The sequence below is a fragment of the Acinonyx jubatus genome, chromosome D3 (genome assembly GCF_027475565.1).
Source record: "Acinonyx jubatus isolate Ajub_Pintada_27869175 chromosome D3, VMU_Ajub_asm_v1.0, whole genome shotgun sequence".
NCBI classification, from domain to species: Eukaryota; Metazoa; Chordata; class Mammalia; order Carnivora; family Felidae; genus Acinonyx; species Acinonyx jubatus.
The window spans coordinates 86617970-86636599 of NC_069392.1; the positions used below are offsets into that span (position 1 = coordinate 86617970).

The 18630-nt window shown below is 37.9% G+C and overlaps 1 protein-coding gene across 10 annotated transcripts in view; it reads right to left on the reverse strand.

The window, feature by feature from the left end:
• Positions 1–18630, reverse strand: part of NETO1 (neuropilin and tolloid like 1) — a 127038-nt gene that overhangs the window by 21289 nt on the left and 87119 nt on the right. For all 10 annotated transcript variants that reach the window (XR_008291661.1, XR_008291660.1, XM_053206024.1 and 7 more), the window contains exon 8: positions 3799–3912. Coding sequence is in view for 8 of the 10 variants with exons in the window: in XM_053206024.1 (XP_053061999.1) it covers positions 3799–3912 (114 nt within the window). In the remaining 2 variants the exon portion in view is untranslated. The remainder of the gene's footprint in view (positions 1–3798; positions 3913–18630) is intronic.

Consider the following 18630-nt stretch of genomic DNA (forward strand, 5'->3'; position numbering starts at 1 on the left):
AGTTGAGCGGCATGGTCACAGAAATAAAAACTGCATTTGAGTGACTCAGCAGTACATTTCAGCTGGACTAGGAAAAGAACAGCAAATGTGCAGATAGGTGAAGGAACGTTATGCAATGTGAAGAAGACTAAGAAGAAAGGATGCAGGAAAGTGGGCAGAGCCTCAGAAAAATAAGACAAGCCATCACTGGCACCAACATCATGGGATGGGAGTAAAGAAGGAGAGAAAGAAAGTGCAGGACAATAATCACATACATAAAGGGTGAGGACTTCCCAAATCTGATGAACAAATCTAAAATCCAAGGATTTCAACAAATTCCAAGTAAGATAAATGAACTGAGACCCACACTCTGACATATGAGATTAAAGATGTTGAAACAGAAAATCTTGAAAGCAGCAAGGGGGAAATAACTCATCACACAGAAAGGACTCCCAATCAGATTAACAGGTGACTTATCATCAGAAATCTTGGAGGCCAGAAAGCAGAGGTCGACAAATTTAAAACTCTGCAGGCAAAAAACAAAACAAAACAAAAACTGTTGATCGAAATCTAATATCCAGCGTGACGAACTTTCAAAAATGGAGATGAAATAGACATCTCCAGGTAAACAGAAATAAACATAATTTAATGCTGAAAGAATCTACGGCAGTAAAGGAAATATTAAAGGAAATTCTTGGGATCGAAACCAAGCAACTCCAGACAGTAATTCAAACCCACGTGAGAAAAGTAAGTACAAAGTGAATTAAAGTGGCAAATAAACACTGCCGATAAAGGCGATCATATACATAACTACCAAGGACGGTATAATTGAATATATATTCTGCATTCTTCCCTTAACTTTTTAAAAGAGTAATATCATATGCATAAAATTGTACTGTTGGGCCTTTAACTTATAATATATTTGGTATTAATAGTACAAGTGAGTTTAGTAGGAGCAAAACTGTCTTGGAATAAGGAAGTGTCATCAGATGGTAATGTGAATTCACAAAAAACAAAGGAAAGAATGAGAAGTGGTAAGGAGGAAAGGGTTATATAATGAATTATGTGAATACATACTTGCTCTAAAATTATATAAAGTAACAACAGTGATGTATTCTTTGATTTGTAACGTACATAAAAGTAATATGTACAATTGTAATAGGTAAGAAGGAAGAGAGAACAGACCTACATAAACAAGGTCATTGGGATTAAATTAGCATAAACCTGCAATATATTTTGGGAAATTAGGCTATATGTTATAACCCCTAAAATAACCACTAAGAAAATAGCTCCAAAAATACATTAAAAATCACTAAAGGAATTCAAATGCTACACTGGAATATATTCACTCGGTGCAGAAGACAGCAATAAAGAAGAAAAGAGGAATAAAAAAACATGGGACACAGAGGGGAAAAGAAAGTACAATGGCCAATGTAAATGCAACTATATACCAATACCAGCATTGAAATATGAAGGGATTAAACAATCCAATGAAAAGGCAAAGGTTTTCAGAATGGATCAAAAAATGAGATGCGACTATATCCTGTCTATAGAAGGCATACTTTGCATTCAAAGATATAGATGGACTAAAGGCCAATGGATGGAAAAAGATTGCAATACAAACCGTATTTATAAGAAATCTAGAGTGGATGTGCTAACATTAGACAAAATACTTTAAAGCAAAAAGTTATTAAAAACAAGAAGATCATTTGATAATGATTGATAAAAGGGTCAATCCATCAGGAAAGCACAATAATTTCAAACATGTACAGACCCAACAACTAAACTCAAAAATACATAAAATGAAAGCTTACAGAAGTGAAGAAAGAAGCAGTTCAACCATAATCATTAGAGGATTTTTTAAAAATAGATAAAACATGGTAGGAAATAAAAACAGAAATGGAAGACGAACAGTGCTATCAACCTACATCTATAGCACAATTCACCTAACAATGGCAAAATGCATTCTTTTCCAGGGCACAGCGAATTACTTAGAACATACTGTAGGTTAGTACATGAAACTAACTCCAATAAATTACAGGCATACCTCATTTTATTGCCCTTCATCTTGTCCTTCACAGACATGTGTTTTTTTTTAAAAATTGGAGGTCTGTGGCAGCCCTGCATCGAGCAAGTCTATCAGCACAATTTTTCCAACAGCATTTGCTCACTTCGTGCCTCCAGGTCACATTTTGATAGTTCTTGCAACATTCCAAAGTTTTTCATTATTATTACATTTATTACGGTGACCTGTTACCAGAGATTCGGACTCGCTGAAAGCATTGATGATGGCCAGCACTTTTTAGCAAGAAAGCACTTTAAAAAATTTTTTTTTAATGTTTACTTATTTTTGAAAGAGAGACAAAGCATGAGTGGGGACAGAGAGAGAGAGGGAGAGAGCGAGGGAGACACAGAATCCGAAGCAGGCTTCAGGCTCCGAGCTGCCAGCACAGAGCCTGACACAGGGCTCGAACCCACAACCCATGAGATCATGACCTGAGCTGAAGTTAGACGCTTAACTGACTGAGCCACCCAGGCGCCCCAAGAAATAAAGTATTTTTTTTAATTAAGGTATGCACATTGTTTCTACAGACATATTGCTATCGCACACTTACTAGACTACAGAATAGTGCAAACAACTTTTATATGCACTAGGAAACCAAAATATTCGTTTGGCTCACTGTATCGCGGTGGTCTGGAACTGAACCCACAGTGTCTCTGAGGTGAGCCAATAACAACAGTCAAACCTGTAAAGGTGTGATCCCCTCTCAAAAAAGAATGAATCAGAAATCAAAATAGTGGTTCTGCCAGTTGGAGGAGAGAAGCCTGAAAGCTCATAATGCATATCTGTCCACATTCTCTTCCGTCCACTCTCATGTGAAATAGTCCCTATACATGTGGGAACCAATCCCGTTAGACAAATAAAGCTTCGGACTACCAGTCATTAACAGTGCCAATTTAAGATTCTACTGCACAAATTACGTAATTTCCTATCCATCCATTCAGAAGTGGCTCCTTGAATAATCACCTACTCCCACCCTCAAAATAATTGAGAGGCTGGGCCTTTCTCACTGCGTCAACCATGGCTAGGGTGGCGATGCCTGTCTGCTTCTGTCCACAGAAGATGGTTCAATAGACAATACTGGACTTTGAACATGAAAGAGTTCATTGCCTGTTCCTTTTTCTTTGCCAGTCAGGTAATATTGAATGTGAGTAAAAGAATATACCTGGCATTTTCAGGTAAAACACACAACATTCATAGCAAAGCCGAGGATTGCTATCCAAGTAAACAGACCTTTGTGTACAGGCTAGAGAAGGGAGCAGGGGTGCTGGAAGGTATTTTCATGGGAAAGGAAGAAAAGCATTCGGGGAGCAAAATTGGAAGTTGAGCTAAGTGGCTCGGAGTACCTGAAAGCACAAATGTTCCTTGAACGCACTTGACCTCTAGAATGTGTGTTTACTATCCGATGAAGACATTGGAATAAGGGAGAGTTGCAGGCCGAGATGAAGGGCACCAGGTCTGATAGGAAAAACACACTGCACTAGAAGCTTCATTTCCTCTCCATGGCTCTGCAGGCTCTCATGAGATGTCTTTAATGAGCATCCCAGTGTTAAGGATACTCTACTATGCATCAACGAATGAGGAAACTTCTGGTGAAAGCAAAGACTAAGGTTTACAAATGAAATACCAAAACACACGAAGCTTGAGACAGTTCATAGACAGTCCATTTTTAAGTCTGATACATCCAAGCACTGTAATAAACTTCTTCCCACTCTACAGGCAGAGGAATTTTGCAAATTTTAAGAACCGGTCTTTACCTTTACAATGATTTTCATCCCAAGGATACACACAGTTCTGGAGTCCATTGCAGACCAGTGTATTGTTAATACACATGTTGCTATGGCAGAAGAATGTATTGCCTTCACAGGGAGCTAAAAATAAGAAGAAGAAAAAAAAGCAAACAAAAAAGTTATAACTGTGATTCAGTAGTAAATCACTCTGATTGCAAATCAAAAAACAAAAAGATGAGAATGATAATTTGCCATCAAATTGAGATAAACGATCCGACATTCCATTCTCAGGGGTTGCTATTGTGGTAATTATTTCCCATGTTGTGAACAGAGCTGGCCCTTCTCTAGATGTGCCTAGCTTATAAAGCTACCACAGGAGGGTTTCCATGATAACAATGAAGTACATTATCTATATGGGTGCGTTCTTTTTTTTTGTTTTTGACTTGCTGCATTCATTTAACGAAAATTAAGTGCCCACTACATGCATAACATGATGCTTTACACTGGAATTCTGTATGTACAAATTTAGTTGTATTATGCAAAAAGTCTTAATTTAATTAATTAATATTGAAATAATTTTGTAAAGCATATGTTTACAAAACACGAACGAAGAAAGTAGACATTAAGCAAATCTCTACTGCATTATTTGAACAAATGAACAAAACAAAAAATGTCAGGGAAATTCAGAACAAGAGAAAATTGATCCTGAACAACATAAGAAAAATATATATTATTCCCATCAACATGATTGATGAAATTAACCTACTTTCATGTATTTCACACATTCTAGTAGCATTATGTTACAATGGTCCATGATCGCCAGATTACAATGCGCATTTAGGGTGCTGGGAGATAAAGGAAGGATGCCCAGAAGGTATACAATACAAAGATATGAGAAATAGTACAAGTTTAATGTAGCAACGTATAAGGTTAGATAGGACTTCCATATTAGGAAAATACATTCCTTTTTTTTAACAGAGTAATAGGATGTTTAGAAAAATCAGTCTCTAGGGGCACTTGGGTGGCTCAGTTGGTTGGGCGACCGACTTCGGCTCAGGTCATGATCTCGCGGTTTGTGAGTTCGAGCCCCACGTGGGGCTCTGTGATGACCGCTCAGAGCCTGGAGCCTACTTCGGATTCTGTGTCTCCCCCTCTCTCTACCCCTCCCCTGCTCGTGCTCTGTGTCTGTCTCTCAATAATAAATAGACGGTAAAAAAAAAAAAAAAAGAAAAATCAGTCGCTAGAGTAATACTGAATTAGGGATTATAGTTCACAGACCGTGCTTTTAACTTCACAATGATCCCACATATCTTCTAAAATGTAATTTCTGTGTTTCGTGGGTTTTTTTGTTCAGTAATTGTTCTAAGATCCTTTTAAGGATGACTATCCTAGAAAAGCATATTAGATACAAAACACATAATTTACAGTGGTTAGAAAATCGATCAATAAAGATTTACTAATGATCAGTATTGTCTAAATACCACAGTCATGTTGTAATGATTTTCACACCTTCAAGACTATATATCAACAGGTATTTTAGAAAGTTACCCTTTTTAGGTACATTTGCTATATTAACCACAAGTGTCAAACAAATAATTTGCATAAGGCAACTTGGTGTATTTTAACACTCTTAGAGAAATCCTAGCCAAAAAACAATACAAAACAAAACAAAATGAAACAAAACAAACAAACAAAACACACTCAAGTCTTGCAAATCAGAAACATGGTGAAGATGTAGCTAACTCAAGCAAAGGGATTCCTTCTGGCTCTCCACACCCTTCCCCCTATCCCGCTTCCAGAAGACTAGTTCCTTCTTTCCTTGGCTAGAGTTTGACTTTATGGTCTTAAAGTCTGGCAAAAGATTAAAAAAAAAAAATGCAATAGTCATTTTCGGGGAAAAAACACATTAAAAGGTAGAAAATACATGGTGGTCATTTTGAAAAGGAAGTATCATGCTTAACATGGGCTAGTGCCTTGTTAAACATCATATAAGCCTGTTATAATATAAACTTTAATGATCTGATGCATTATCGCAAAAATCTGCTCTTTAGTATGGAGCTAAATTTAAATTTCTGTAGTCAACCGTAATGGCTCTTGCAGAACAGATATGGTCTGTTAAGCAGATAATGAATGTTGTCAAACTGTGCACACAGAACGAAAAGGCGTTTTCTGCGAGTGGAGTGGTTGCAAAATGTTTTAGTAAAAAACCATAAGAAATACACACGTCCTAAGAGACGCTGGTGGTACTGAAAACAGAGTTATCAGGGCACCTGGGTGGCTCAGTCGGTTAAGCATCCAGCTCTTGATTTTGGCTCAGGTCATGATCTCACAGGGAGCCCTCATGTCGGGCTCTGAGCTGACAGTGCAGATTCTCTCTCCCTCTCTCTCTGCCCCTCCCCTACTCTCAAAGTAAATAAATAAACTTAAAAAATGAAAATACACTTATCCGCCGAGTGAAGAAAACCTTTAAGAGAGCATAAATACTTACTTCCCTTCCAGGATGAGTTGGAAAAATTAGTACAGTTACTATTAAGTAGGATACACTAGATTTTACAATTTTAAGTATGTGAATAAAAATGACTCTGCATTCTGTAATTGAACAAAATACAATAGAATACTCGTAAGAGCACCAAACCGTGAATTCCAAATGCTCCAAATGCAGTCGTGTTTGTAGTTCTGCTGCTTCTTGGTTGTGAACATCTCTTATAAACTACAAATCCAGGGGCACCTGGGTGGTTCAGTCAGTTAAGCGACCGACTTCGGCTCAGGTCATGATCTCGTGGTTCCTGAGCTCGAGCCCCACATCGGGTTCTGTGCTGACACCTTGGAGCCTGAAGCCTGCTTCGGATTCTGTGTCTCCCTCTCTCTCTGCCCCTCCCACGCTCATGCTCTGTCTCTCTCGGTCTCAAAAATAAATAAACATTAAACAAAAAGTTTAAGAAAACCCCTAAAAACTACAAATCCATGTGCCTGTATCAGTTATGATTAAATTCTGGCGATTTCACTGGTAACGGGATAGGTAATCCAGGACGGCCAATAAATCACATTCCTGACACACTTCTTTTCATCCAATGATCAGGCAAATGTGCCAGTTAACTGGGATCGTCTTGCTTTTTAAATTTTCTATTATTGCAGGTACTAGACTATCTTTTCTCTTACTTTTGCCAGTATTTACAGAATTGCTATGCAAACAAGAAAGATAAAAAAAGCAAATCTTGCAGCGGCTAAGAAACAAATGTGTAACAACTTAGAGTCCTTGAACAAAAATAAATGTTGTTTCATAGACAACACCAAAAATACAACATAGTGGCTTCTGAGTGTTCTCGTTATTGTACGTCTGAATATTTCTCTCCTGTAAATGCAGATCTGCGGGGTGCCTGGGTGGCTCAGTCGGTTAAGCGTCTGACTCTTGGTTTCAGCTCAGGTCACGCTCTTACAGTTTGCGAGTTAGAGCCCCAAGTCGGGCTCCACGCTGCCAGTGCAGAGCCTGCTTAGGATTCTCTCTCTCCCTCTCGGGGCCTCCCCCTCTCTCAAAATAAATAAACAAACTTAAAAAAAATAAATGCAGGTATGCAATGGTTCATCAAAGATTCCTATTTCTATCTCCTATTGAAAATATTGCAACTTCCTGCCTCCCAAAGCAAGCTATGTTCTTCTTGTGTTTTCAAGGATGTCTGGACACACTCTGGATACCGACCTTATTTCCCATGACCCTCAGCACACTCCCGTTATCTGTGGCTCAGTGGCCAAACACAGTTCCTTCTCTCTCTCTCTCTCTCTCTCTCTCTCTCTCTCTGCCCTGGAATATCCTTTCTCCGTTCTGTTATCCAAATCATATCTGCATTGTATTATCTGTACAGTTTTGAAATACTATTCCAAGCTACTGAGAAAATTATCTTTTTCTTAAATCCTATTATACTTATAATTTTAAACAGAGCTTGGCGGTTAGCATATGCTTATCATCTTTCCCACATGTTCTTTGAGACGAAGGGCAATGCCTTCAAAAATTTTTCATTTTTAAGCTTTCATACGGTTTAACGCTCCTAGGCTTATGGTAAATATTCAACAGAGAGGTTTAATTGATTAATATTACCGAGCAAAAGGTTAAGTCCAGCCAGGGTGCTAGCTGAGTATCCCAGGAAACGGAAGACTCCAACAGGTGTGGTGAGTAGTGGAGAGCTAACCTCCATGCCATGAATGGTCTTCAAGGGCAGTCTGATTTGCGATATTCTCAGAGACTACAGCTCAGCGTCCTTTCCTTGGCTCGCTCACCATTGCTGACCCAGACACATCCTCCCAGTTGGCGGAGGACTGGTTCTGCTTAGAACTTCAGTATACGTTGCCAAAAGCTCTTGCCTCTTAAATACCAGCTTCCTTATTTCCTAAAATTATCTGGAAGAAGCTCAAGTGAAGGGTGGGATTCACCCACAAAAACGCGGCAGCTGAGGAAACAATCCTTACGGTTCGGAGTACCTCACGCGCCCAGTTCCCATGATCAAAAGAGTCTACTTCTTTCTGGAAGGAGGTTTTCTGTTGTCAGCGGAAGAGCAAATACAGCTTCGCGTTGGCTTTTAGAAAAGACACAGGAGGAACTATTTTTATGGCTTTTTGTCTCTGAATTGCTTTTAAAGTGTACTTAGATACGATGACCACAGCTCTTTCAATCTCGCTTCGGTGGAAGGGTTTATGGAACCTCACCATTTCATTACCCAGATGCAATGCTAAGTATTTCATTTTAAGAAAAAAAAAAAGTCAGAAACTGAGAGTAGTGGAATATTCTAGTCGGCCAACAGAATGTCATGTGTGCAAGCACAGCGTTGCTCCTGATTTAAATCATTCAGGTAACACAGAATGGATAGTCTGACACTGAAAAATGGGTCTTGCCTCACTGTTCCCTCCTCCCTCCTGCACCAGTACAGACGCATTCGAGCAACCAGTCTTTTTTTGTTGGTTGGTTTGTTTGCCTATGTAGGAGACTGCACGTTAGGATGAAGCTTCGCCTGTGTTCTGCAGAGACTTCACCACGGGATGGAAGGATCCCGACAATGCTACTGTGGGCAGAGCTGGGTCTCGGCTGCAAGGAGTGATAATCCCTGAGGATAGGCCCAGTTGTCACATCTGTAAAACGGGGATAAGGATAACACTTACCTAAGCGATTTAAGTACGCACAGAACTTAGGAGAGTGCCAGCCTATGGACACAAGCATTAGAACTGTGCGTGCAGCTGCTCGGGCAGGGGAGCATCGCACAGGAGCCGTCGATTCACAATATCTGAGACTGAAACCCAGATCCATCACTTCCAGGTTGTGTGACCTTGAGCGAACGTGCCTCAAAATCCCCGAGTTTCAGTAACATCTATACAGGGGGCGAATCTTAACTACCACACACATCTGTGAAAATTAAATGTGATCGATCTTTAAAACCTGTAACCACTGTTGTCCGAGGTACAGTAAGCACACATTAGCTCTTCTTGAATGACGGTAATAATTAGCCAAAATTAAATCAACCAATAAAACACACGATGTTAAGGAGATACAGAATAGACAAGTTCAGTGACCTAATATTTCACATTTCCTAATTTGTGAAGTGAGGACGGTCATTCACAGAGATCTCGTCAACACCAAATGAGAATGCAGGCTGCAAAGAATGGAGCAGGGGTTTCACACATAACAGCGTGCAATCAATAAACTCTGAAAAGAGGAGTTCTACACAGAGGTGTTTACCTTCTTGTGTAACAAAAAAGCATAGCTGTTCTTTAGCTAATACAACGTTGTAAGAGAAATAATATAATGAAACGGGTTGTAGCACATAGCTCTATAAGCTATTACATGCAGGGGTGAGATTTAAAATATGTAACAATCAGTTCTTCATGGGACCCGACCAGGCAGATCCAATGGACACTGACCGCCACAGCTGGGTGCACAGCCTCAGCAACAGCCCAGTTCATACCCACTCGTAAGAGACTGGGGAATAAAGTCATGCGTCATGAAACATCACTTCCGCAAAAACGTCTGGGGACATTTATCTTCGTAAATTTCCCTAGCATATCTTTCTCCAAGCTGTTATCTTCTACAACCTCCATCATTCATTTACAAACATCCCGTCCTGAGTGCTCAGCGGACAACCCCCGCTTGAGTGGTTTCAAGTTGCTTCTAATATTACATGAAGTAACGTAAGGGTAGGTAATGCAAATAATGAACCTCACAACCTGTAGAAATGAAGGTGTTTATCCCTCTCTCTCTCTCGAAATCAATCATATGAATTCAGTAATGTATTTAAATGTGAAAAGAGTCACTAATACACCACAAATCTGAAGCTCCAAGCTCTTTGATTCTATGTGGCTCTAGTATTTACCTATAAAAAGGAAAAAAAAAAGTAAGTCTATACACAGTCTCCACTTTTTATAGGCAACTACACAATAAAGACAACTTTTTTTTTCTTTTTCAGTTTATTTATTTATTTTGAGAGAGACAGAGAGAGTGCAAGCACAGGAAAGGAAGGAAGAGAGGGAGAGAGAGAGAATCCCAAGCAGGTCTTGCATTCTCAGTGCAGGGCCCAATGTGGGGCTTGAACTCGTGAAACCGTGAGATCATGACCTGAGTGGAAACGAAGAGTCAGGCTTTCAACCAACTGAGCCACCCAGGCCCCCCAATTGTTTTTTATGTTTGTAAGACACTTTTCTAAGATATGTTCAAGACATTCCTGAAACTGAGCCTTGCTAACTTATTTAAAGATCTTGGGAAGTATATCCCTTTGCTATACCCATGCCCAGTGTAAAATATCACTCAAGTTTTTAACTCTAAAAAAGAAACAGAAAATGGATTGTTTGCTCACTAACTTCAATAAAAGGAAGATTTTAACAAGTGTTTGTACTACTTTCCAGGAAGAAGGTTTAGATGTATGTTATGATATTCCTCGATTTGCAGGAAAACAAGACCATGAGGATAATATGCATTTTCTAATTCCAAATCGTAAAGAGAGCTATGCAGACGCCATCTTGGAAGGCAAGAAAAGCGAGTGTGCAGAACAGATCGTGGTGTTTTGGTCCCACTATAAAATCAAGGCGTATTCTTTTGAAGTCTCTAGTGATCTTATAAACTGAGGTTTGGACATAAGTGACAAGAGTGTCCGGCAACTGAGTGACACGATTTTCAGGACAGAGAAACACGACGCACAGATGCAGGTTTCGAGAATATCTACGGGTACCTTAAATCCAGGCTTGAAATTTCAATTTAAAATACCATAAGTGAACATTTATCCAAACATCTCATGATAAATTCTTTGGAAACACAAATTTTAATGCAACAATTTGCTCTAGCGGGAAGAAATGTATTGTGGATTAGTAAGTAAGATGAACTATGGTGCTCTTCCTTCCATAAGTCAGCTTTTGGTGGACCCTTGTTCACAGAGCTCTTGTGCCACGAAGCCCGTTTAACTTTGTTTAATCCAGATGACTCCAATGTCATTAGTTTACCACTCGATACACAAACCAGAACAAAAGAAAAAGCAAAATCTTGAGAAGTCTTGCCCCAGTGTTCAAAAATTATGGTGACAGATTTCTTATTTTTGAAGGGAACAGAGAATAAGATGAGAAATTACTAAGGTATAAAGTTGGGTGAGAAATGAGGACACAGATCACTGTAAATTATAAAGCCTCACGCACAAAGATACATGTGGAAAATTTTACTGGAAATAAGCCAAAATGGTGACAATGACTATTTGTAGGATATTCACAAGTTACATTTAGCTTTTATTATAAATAATATGTAGATATATATATAAATGTATATATATATAAATATATATTTAGCTTTTATTGTAAATAATATGTAGAAATATATATGTACACACACACACACATATAGTAATTGGTAAAAATCTTTTAACTTTTCATGAAAAAAATAAAATAGTATTCTTAAAAATCTATTTTGTCTTTCATATTTTAACTAGTAACATAGTAGTTTTCACATAACATCTATAACTTACTTTATATTTAAAGCTAATGAGTGAACTTAGTATTTCACTAAATTCACTCCCTTCTTTTGGGTTGTTTTGAAATCCTCACATGTTCCCATTCTCACCACTAGGTGGTGAGCATGCACCAGATTTCCTGAAATAGCATTTGACTCTATTCTGATGTTGAAAATCCTACATGCGTCTGAGACATTTATGCCTACATGTTGCTGATCTGTAAGAAATAAAAACTTCAGTAGAGACCACAAAAATAATTTTGAACATATCTGAATTAGGTAAGGGATGATGAGAGAAAGAATAGCAGTCACAACACTAAGTGTAAAGAAAACTGCATTTAAAATTTTAATAAAGAATCATAAAACATATCGGCTGTAATGTTAAATGTCTATTCACGAACATTTGATCATTTTTCAGTATTGTGCCACATGTTTATAAATTTTGTTCCCTTTTGGTAATTAATTTTTTTTAACTTATAGTAACTTTTGTTAATGCCAAAGTCACTAAAATTCCTTCTCACTTATTAGTGTTATGTCTCCCTAACTGCTTTCCTTTTTATTATTTATTATTATTATTTATGATCATTATTATTTTCTTTTTTTCCATCTGTCTTTAAATTCCAGTACAGTTAGCATACAGTGTTATATTAGCTTCAGGTGGACAATATAGTGATTCAACAATGCTGTACATTACTCAGTGCTCATCATGATAAGTGTCCTTTTAATCCCCTTTCCCGATTTCACCCCATCCCCACCTATTTCAAATCTCCCCTCTGGAAAGCATCAGTTTGCTGTCTGCAGTTAAGAATCTGTTTCTTGGTTTGTCTCTTCTTTTCTTTATTCATTCGTTTTGGTTTTAAATTCCACACATGAGTGAAAACACACGGTATTTGTCTTTCTCCGATTCGCCCATTTCACGTAGCATAATACTCTCTAGATCCAACCATGTCATTGCAAATAGAAAGATTTAATTCTTTTTTATGGCTGAGTAATATTCCATTGTATATATACATAACACCATCCATTCATCCGTTGATGGACCCTTGGGCTGCTTCCATATCTTGGCTATTGTAAATAATGCTGCAATATGCATAGGGGTACACATATCTTTTCAAATTAGTGTTTTGTCTGATTGTATTCTTTTTCAATTCAGAAATCCACTAAATGCTACCCTCAGGAAATATTGAAACAAAATGGAAAATAAAACCTGGCAGATGTCTCTCTGAAACACTGATATTTCACATCCTTGTGCTTTGTGGCTAATGAAACGATCAATGGTAGGTGAGTTCAAAGCCAAAGAACATACTACTCCATCAAGAAAATTTGGAAATGGAAGTGATGCTTGATCCTACTTTTCTTTTAATAATAATATCAGCTAAATAACAGCTCAAATGCTCCCTCGTGTCTCCCAGCACCTGACCCAAATCTCATTCTCTCCATCCACATTCTCCGGCTTCTTGCCTCTCTCAGATTCTTCGGATTTGTTTAATGTGAAGTTTGTCAAAAGTTCACCGCCTCTGTGGGTACTGCCACACGCATGCACACACACACGCTCACACATCCACATCACCGAGTCTTCTACCTCTGCTCACTTTTCTTTCCCATCACTTCTCCAATCTGAATTTGGGATGGAAATGGTTGCAGGAATGTGTAGAGCAGCAGCAGGATGAGGAGACAGCTTAGAGTACATTGACACGTCCTTGCTTCATTTGTAGAATTCAACTTTTATCAGCCTTGAAGACATTGATTTATTAAAACTTTCTGATAGTCTGGATGCTCTAGAGCCTACCACTTTGCCTGAGAGATGGAAATAAAGCTTATGTTTATCATAAATATGGAAATGTGATACATATCTGCATTAAATATTTAAGTAATGAATTTATGCTAAAGAGCAAAATCTAGTGCACTTGGAAACACAATTACTTTTATTCACTAATAATTTTAATTGATCTAGATGATAGAGACGATTTTCCCTCTGCCTCTCAGAACCCTGCAGTCAGGTCTCCAGGGTAATCATGAGAGGTCCCCCTTCTCTTCTCTATCCCAGGGGATCCTGGGAAGCCTGCAAAGCCTCTGACACTATTTTCTCCTGGGCTTACCCTTCCAGCTCTGACTCCCATCTGAAGTCCAGATTTATACCATACCAGCAAATCCCGACATAACTTCTTCTTGGGATTCTAAGTACCATCTTAAGTGAAACATGGCTAGATGATACAGAAACAATTGTGACCTTACTCCTCTTTAACTACCCCTTCCCCACATCATTCTTCCACTCACACACTTTCCTGATATTAATAAAGGCCATGAGTTATTAACATTAAGGCTGCTAAGGCTGAAGGGTTAGGGTCTTTCTTGAGTCTTTTCTCTTTCAACACCCACGTCCAAATAGCCTTTAGTTGTGTCAGCCTTATCTATCTATCTATCTATCTATCTATCTATCTATCTATACATCTATTTATCTATTATCTATCTATCCATTATCTATCTATCTATCTATCTATCTATCTATATATCTATCTCTTATCTATCTATCCATATATTATCTACCTATCTATCTATCTATTATCTATCGATCTATTATCTATTTATCTATCATCTATCTATCTATTTCTTATCTCTCTACCCATCTATTATCTAGCTTGCTAGCTAGCTAGCTATCATCTATTACCTATCCATCTATTTTCTATCATCTATCTATCTATCTATCTACCATCTATTTATCTGCTGAGTTCTTGTTGCCATCTCCATTGGTACAAGTGGCTCATGGCCATTTTTCAACACCCGGTTTTCTATATCAGATCCATGGACAGAGCAGCCAAAGGAAATTTGGTCATTTAAAAGTATAAATCAAACCATTGCTCACCCCTGTTTAAAACACTCCAAAACCTTTCTTTAACAGAGTGAATGCCAAACTCCTCAATACCCCTTGTGCTCATCCCACATCTCAACTCAGCTACCTCTTGAACTCCAATGTCACCCACCATAACCATGGCACACTGAGATCCACACCCTTCTCCATCATGTTCGTCTAATTTGTTGTTTTTCCAAATACTTATTAGGACTTTAATTTATCTTCTTAAATTCACTTCTCTGTACATCATTTGTTTCCTCTTATAAAAATGTAAGGCAAAGGAGTTGTCTTGCTCACTGCTGTATAACTTGGGCTTTGAATAACAAACACATGCCATTTTGGAGGTGCTTAATAAATACCTACCAACTGACAGATATCAGAACAAAACTTTTTCAACAGTAAGATAGACATGGAGTGCCATCTTGCCATTCTATTCTGACAACGATTTTATTTTATTTTTTGAGGTTTTAAGAAGTTTCTATTTTTTCATTTCATTTTTTTATTTTTAATGCAATTTATTGTCACATTGATTTCCATACGACACCCAGTGCTCATCCCCACAAGTGCCCTCCTCAATGCACATCACCCACTTTCTCCTCTCCCCCACCCACCATCAACCCTCAGTTTGTTCTCAGTACTTAAGAGTCTTTTATGGTTTGCCTCCCTTTCTCTCTGTAACATTTTTTTTTTCCCACTTCCCTTCCCCCCTGGTCTTCTGTTAAGTTTCTCAAGATCCACATATGAGTGAAAACATATGGTATCTGTCTTTCTCTGCCTGACTTATTTCACTTAGCATAATACCCTCCAGTTCCATCCACGTTGCTGCAAATGGCCAGATTTCAATTTCTAAGAAATAACTAAACTTTTTTAATGAATTTAATAGAAGAAAATAGCTAACATGTCAGAGATATCAATTATGAGTAAGCATCTGAGTAGGAATTCAAAGCCTTCAAAAACTGGATTGAAAAGTGTCTAGCTTGTTACATTTGAATCAAGATATTCTAATTGCAGAAAAATATAATGTAAAAAAATAAATATATTTGGCCATCCGAATTGTCCCCAAAACAAATGTTTTGTTTTTCCCCAAATAAATGGAAAAATTTCCCCTCCCACCATTTTTTTAAACTTAAAATGGTCTTCAGGCTATGCAATTAGAGAAAATGACATTTTATTTGAAAAATGCTGACCAGATTTCAGGCCAGAAATAGATTTGTGCCTCTTCTCTTCATCTCCTTTATCATCTTCATATATTTTTTTTGAAAGATCAATATCTGCCTCCAAAACTCTATGTTCCAATGTGACTTAGTTATCTGTCAAAAGATCTCGAATTATTAAGATGAATTTTAATCTCTTTTTTAAATACAAGAAAATCTATTCACAAATTTCAATTTAATCCCACTCACATTTATTAGATTCCCCCAATCTTTCTGCTAGAATTGCATATTGCTACTGTCCCAAAAAGACAGCATATTAAAAAAAGAAAAAGCATCTTCATGAGAAAATTATATTCCACAGATAGAGATCATTTCTTTCCTCACATAGGACATGAGACACATCGTGATCTTATCCATTCTATTTGATCCCAAGGATGAACATATATTTGTATACTATAATTATGTCTGCCTTGGGTCAGCTACATGATGATTTATTCATCGTCCCTAATTAGATAAGTCTACAATTAGCATAAGGGGGATATTGCATTTCCTTGGGGTCTGTAGTCTGATTATTACCAGTACTCAGACATGGATCTCAGGGTTTGTTTTCATGACTGGTGTACATGTCTATAACAGTTAGCTGGTTGAGACATGCTGTTCCGTTAAAGTCACTAGATTTGGTTTCATTGTTGTAAGTGCCAAGTCCCCAAAGCGGGAACTGAGGGAAATAAAGATTAGGGTGGAGAAAATGAATGGACCACCATAGCCTCAACTTTGTGATCCTCCTAGTTCAAAGGCTAACAGGTCAGAATAATCATTTTCTGTCTCCGTACAACAAGTACCCGCAATCTACTTCCAGTGATACACATAAACTACAACAGCTGTAAACTGAGAATCAAAGAGATCAATACATGTTATCCCCAAGGATCCTGCCAAAAACTACAAGGAATTTGCTGCCTTTATTCTTGTCCACAACATCTCTGGCAGACTGACAACCTCACCAAGACAACACTGATCAAAACATTTTGATGGGGGGGGTGCCTGGGTGGCTCAGTTGGCTAAGCGTCCCACTCTTGATTTCAGCTCAGGTCACAATCTCGCGGTCATGAGGTGAAGCCCCACCTCGGGCTGTGTTGGGTGTGGAGCCTGCTCGGGATTCTTATTCTCCCTCTGCACTGCCTCCTCTCTCTCTCAAAAAAATAAATAAAAAGTTCGTTGAAAATTCTGCAAATATTTTCTAAGTAATTCAACACATACACATGGAAATCAACATTATTTAAAGGAAGACAAATATTTTGGTCTAAAAAATCATTCAAGAAAATTTATTTTAAATTTTAATTATTCCACCAGCCTATAAATCTATAGACATACTTTAAAAAAAGGAATTTGAGCCAAGTATTACTTCCAATATTAAAATATTTATGATCGTTATCCTCTTTATGGTACAACTGGACTCCATCGCATGCTTAAGAGGAAGGAAGGGTAGGTCCTTGGCAGACTATACAATTTTATATCATTATCCCTTGCTCAAAATTCTCATTATATTGAAAGTAAGAAACTCCTGACTATAAAGGTTTCAGTATGTTGGTATCCCATTAATGGACACAATAGTTGTCACCAACCATTTACCATTAGCTCTGTTTTGAACACATATATTTAAAACTCACAGCTACTCTATAACCTCTCCTTCATTTTCTGGAAAAGAAACTGAGGCTTAAAGTCAAGATGTTATAGATAAGAAAGGAGAGGAATTAACTGACTGTCACCAAATGGGTACTCTTTCATATATTTTCATACTATTTTGATTTTTTTTTATCAATTAAAACACTTTAAAAATTCTTTTAATGTTTATTTTGAGAGAGAGAGAGAGAGAGAGAGAGCAAGGGAAGGACAGAAAGACAGGGAGACACAGCATCCAAAGCAGGCTCCAGGCCCTGAGCCATCAGCACGGAGCCCGATGCAGGGCTCAAACCCATGGATTGAGAGATCACGACCTGAGCTGAAGTCGGAAGTGTAACCAACCGAGCCACCCAGGTGCCCAAAACACTTTTTTGAAATGATCTGTAATTTTGTTTTGAAAAATGCTTAACATTAATTTTAGAATTCAAAACACATACATGCATGCCAAAATTATATATTTATATATTTATGATACATTCTCTTCTTGTACTTTTCCTGTAGTAATAAAAACATTCAACTTTTAAATAATTTCATTATATAGAAGAATACATATTTAGTAGTAGGGCATGAAAGGGACATGTATTTAGAGACACCATTACCATTTGGCATTGTGTACCTTTGGTCTTCGAGTCCAATAAACTATATTTTTCATAATTTTAGGTGAAGAGTTTATCAATTTAATAAAAACAAACAAATAAAAACAGAATAAGAACAGCAAACCTACTGTGGTAAGCTGAATAATAGCTCCCAAAGATGCCCACATCCTAATGCCCCGAATTTGTGAACGTTACTTGATAGGCAAAAGAGACTTTGCAGATGTGATTATGGGCTTCAAAATGTGGAGATTATTCTGGATTATCCAGGAGGGGCCAATGTAATCACAGGCATCTTTACAGAGGAAAGGACGAGCTCCAAGGGACAGAATGTGATATATAACAAGGAATCCAAGAAAGACAAAAGGTGACCTTGCTGGCTTTGAAGGAGAAGGAGCTATATAACCCACTCAATGGGAAGAGCACAGCTCTAGAAACTGGGACAGGTGAGGGAATGCATGCTTCACTACGGCCTCTCAAGACAGTGGCCCTGTTGACACCATGGTTTCAACCCAGTGACATCTATTTCAAATAATACATTTTTGTTGATTTAAGCACTAAATGTGCTGTTGGAACAACAATAGGAATGAAGCCAATGTCCCTATTTACACC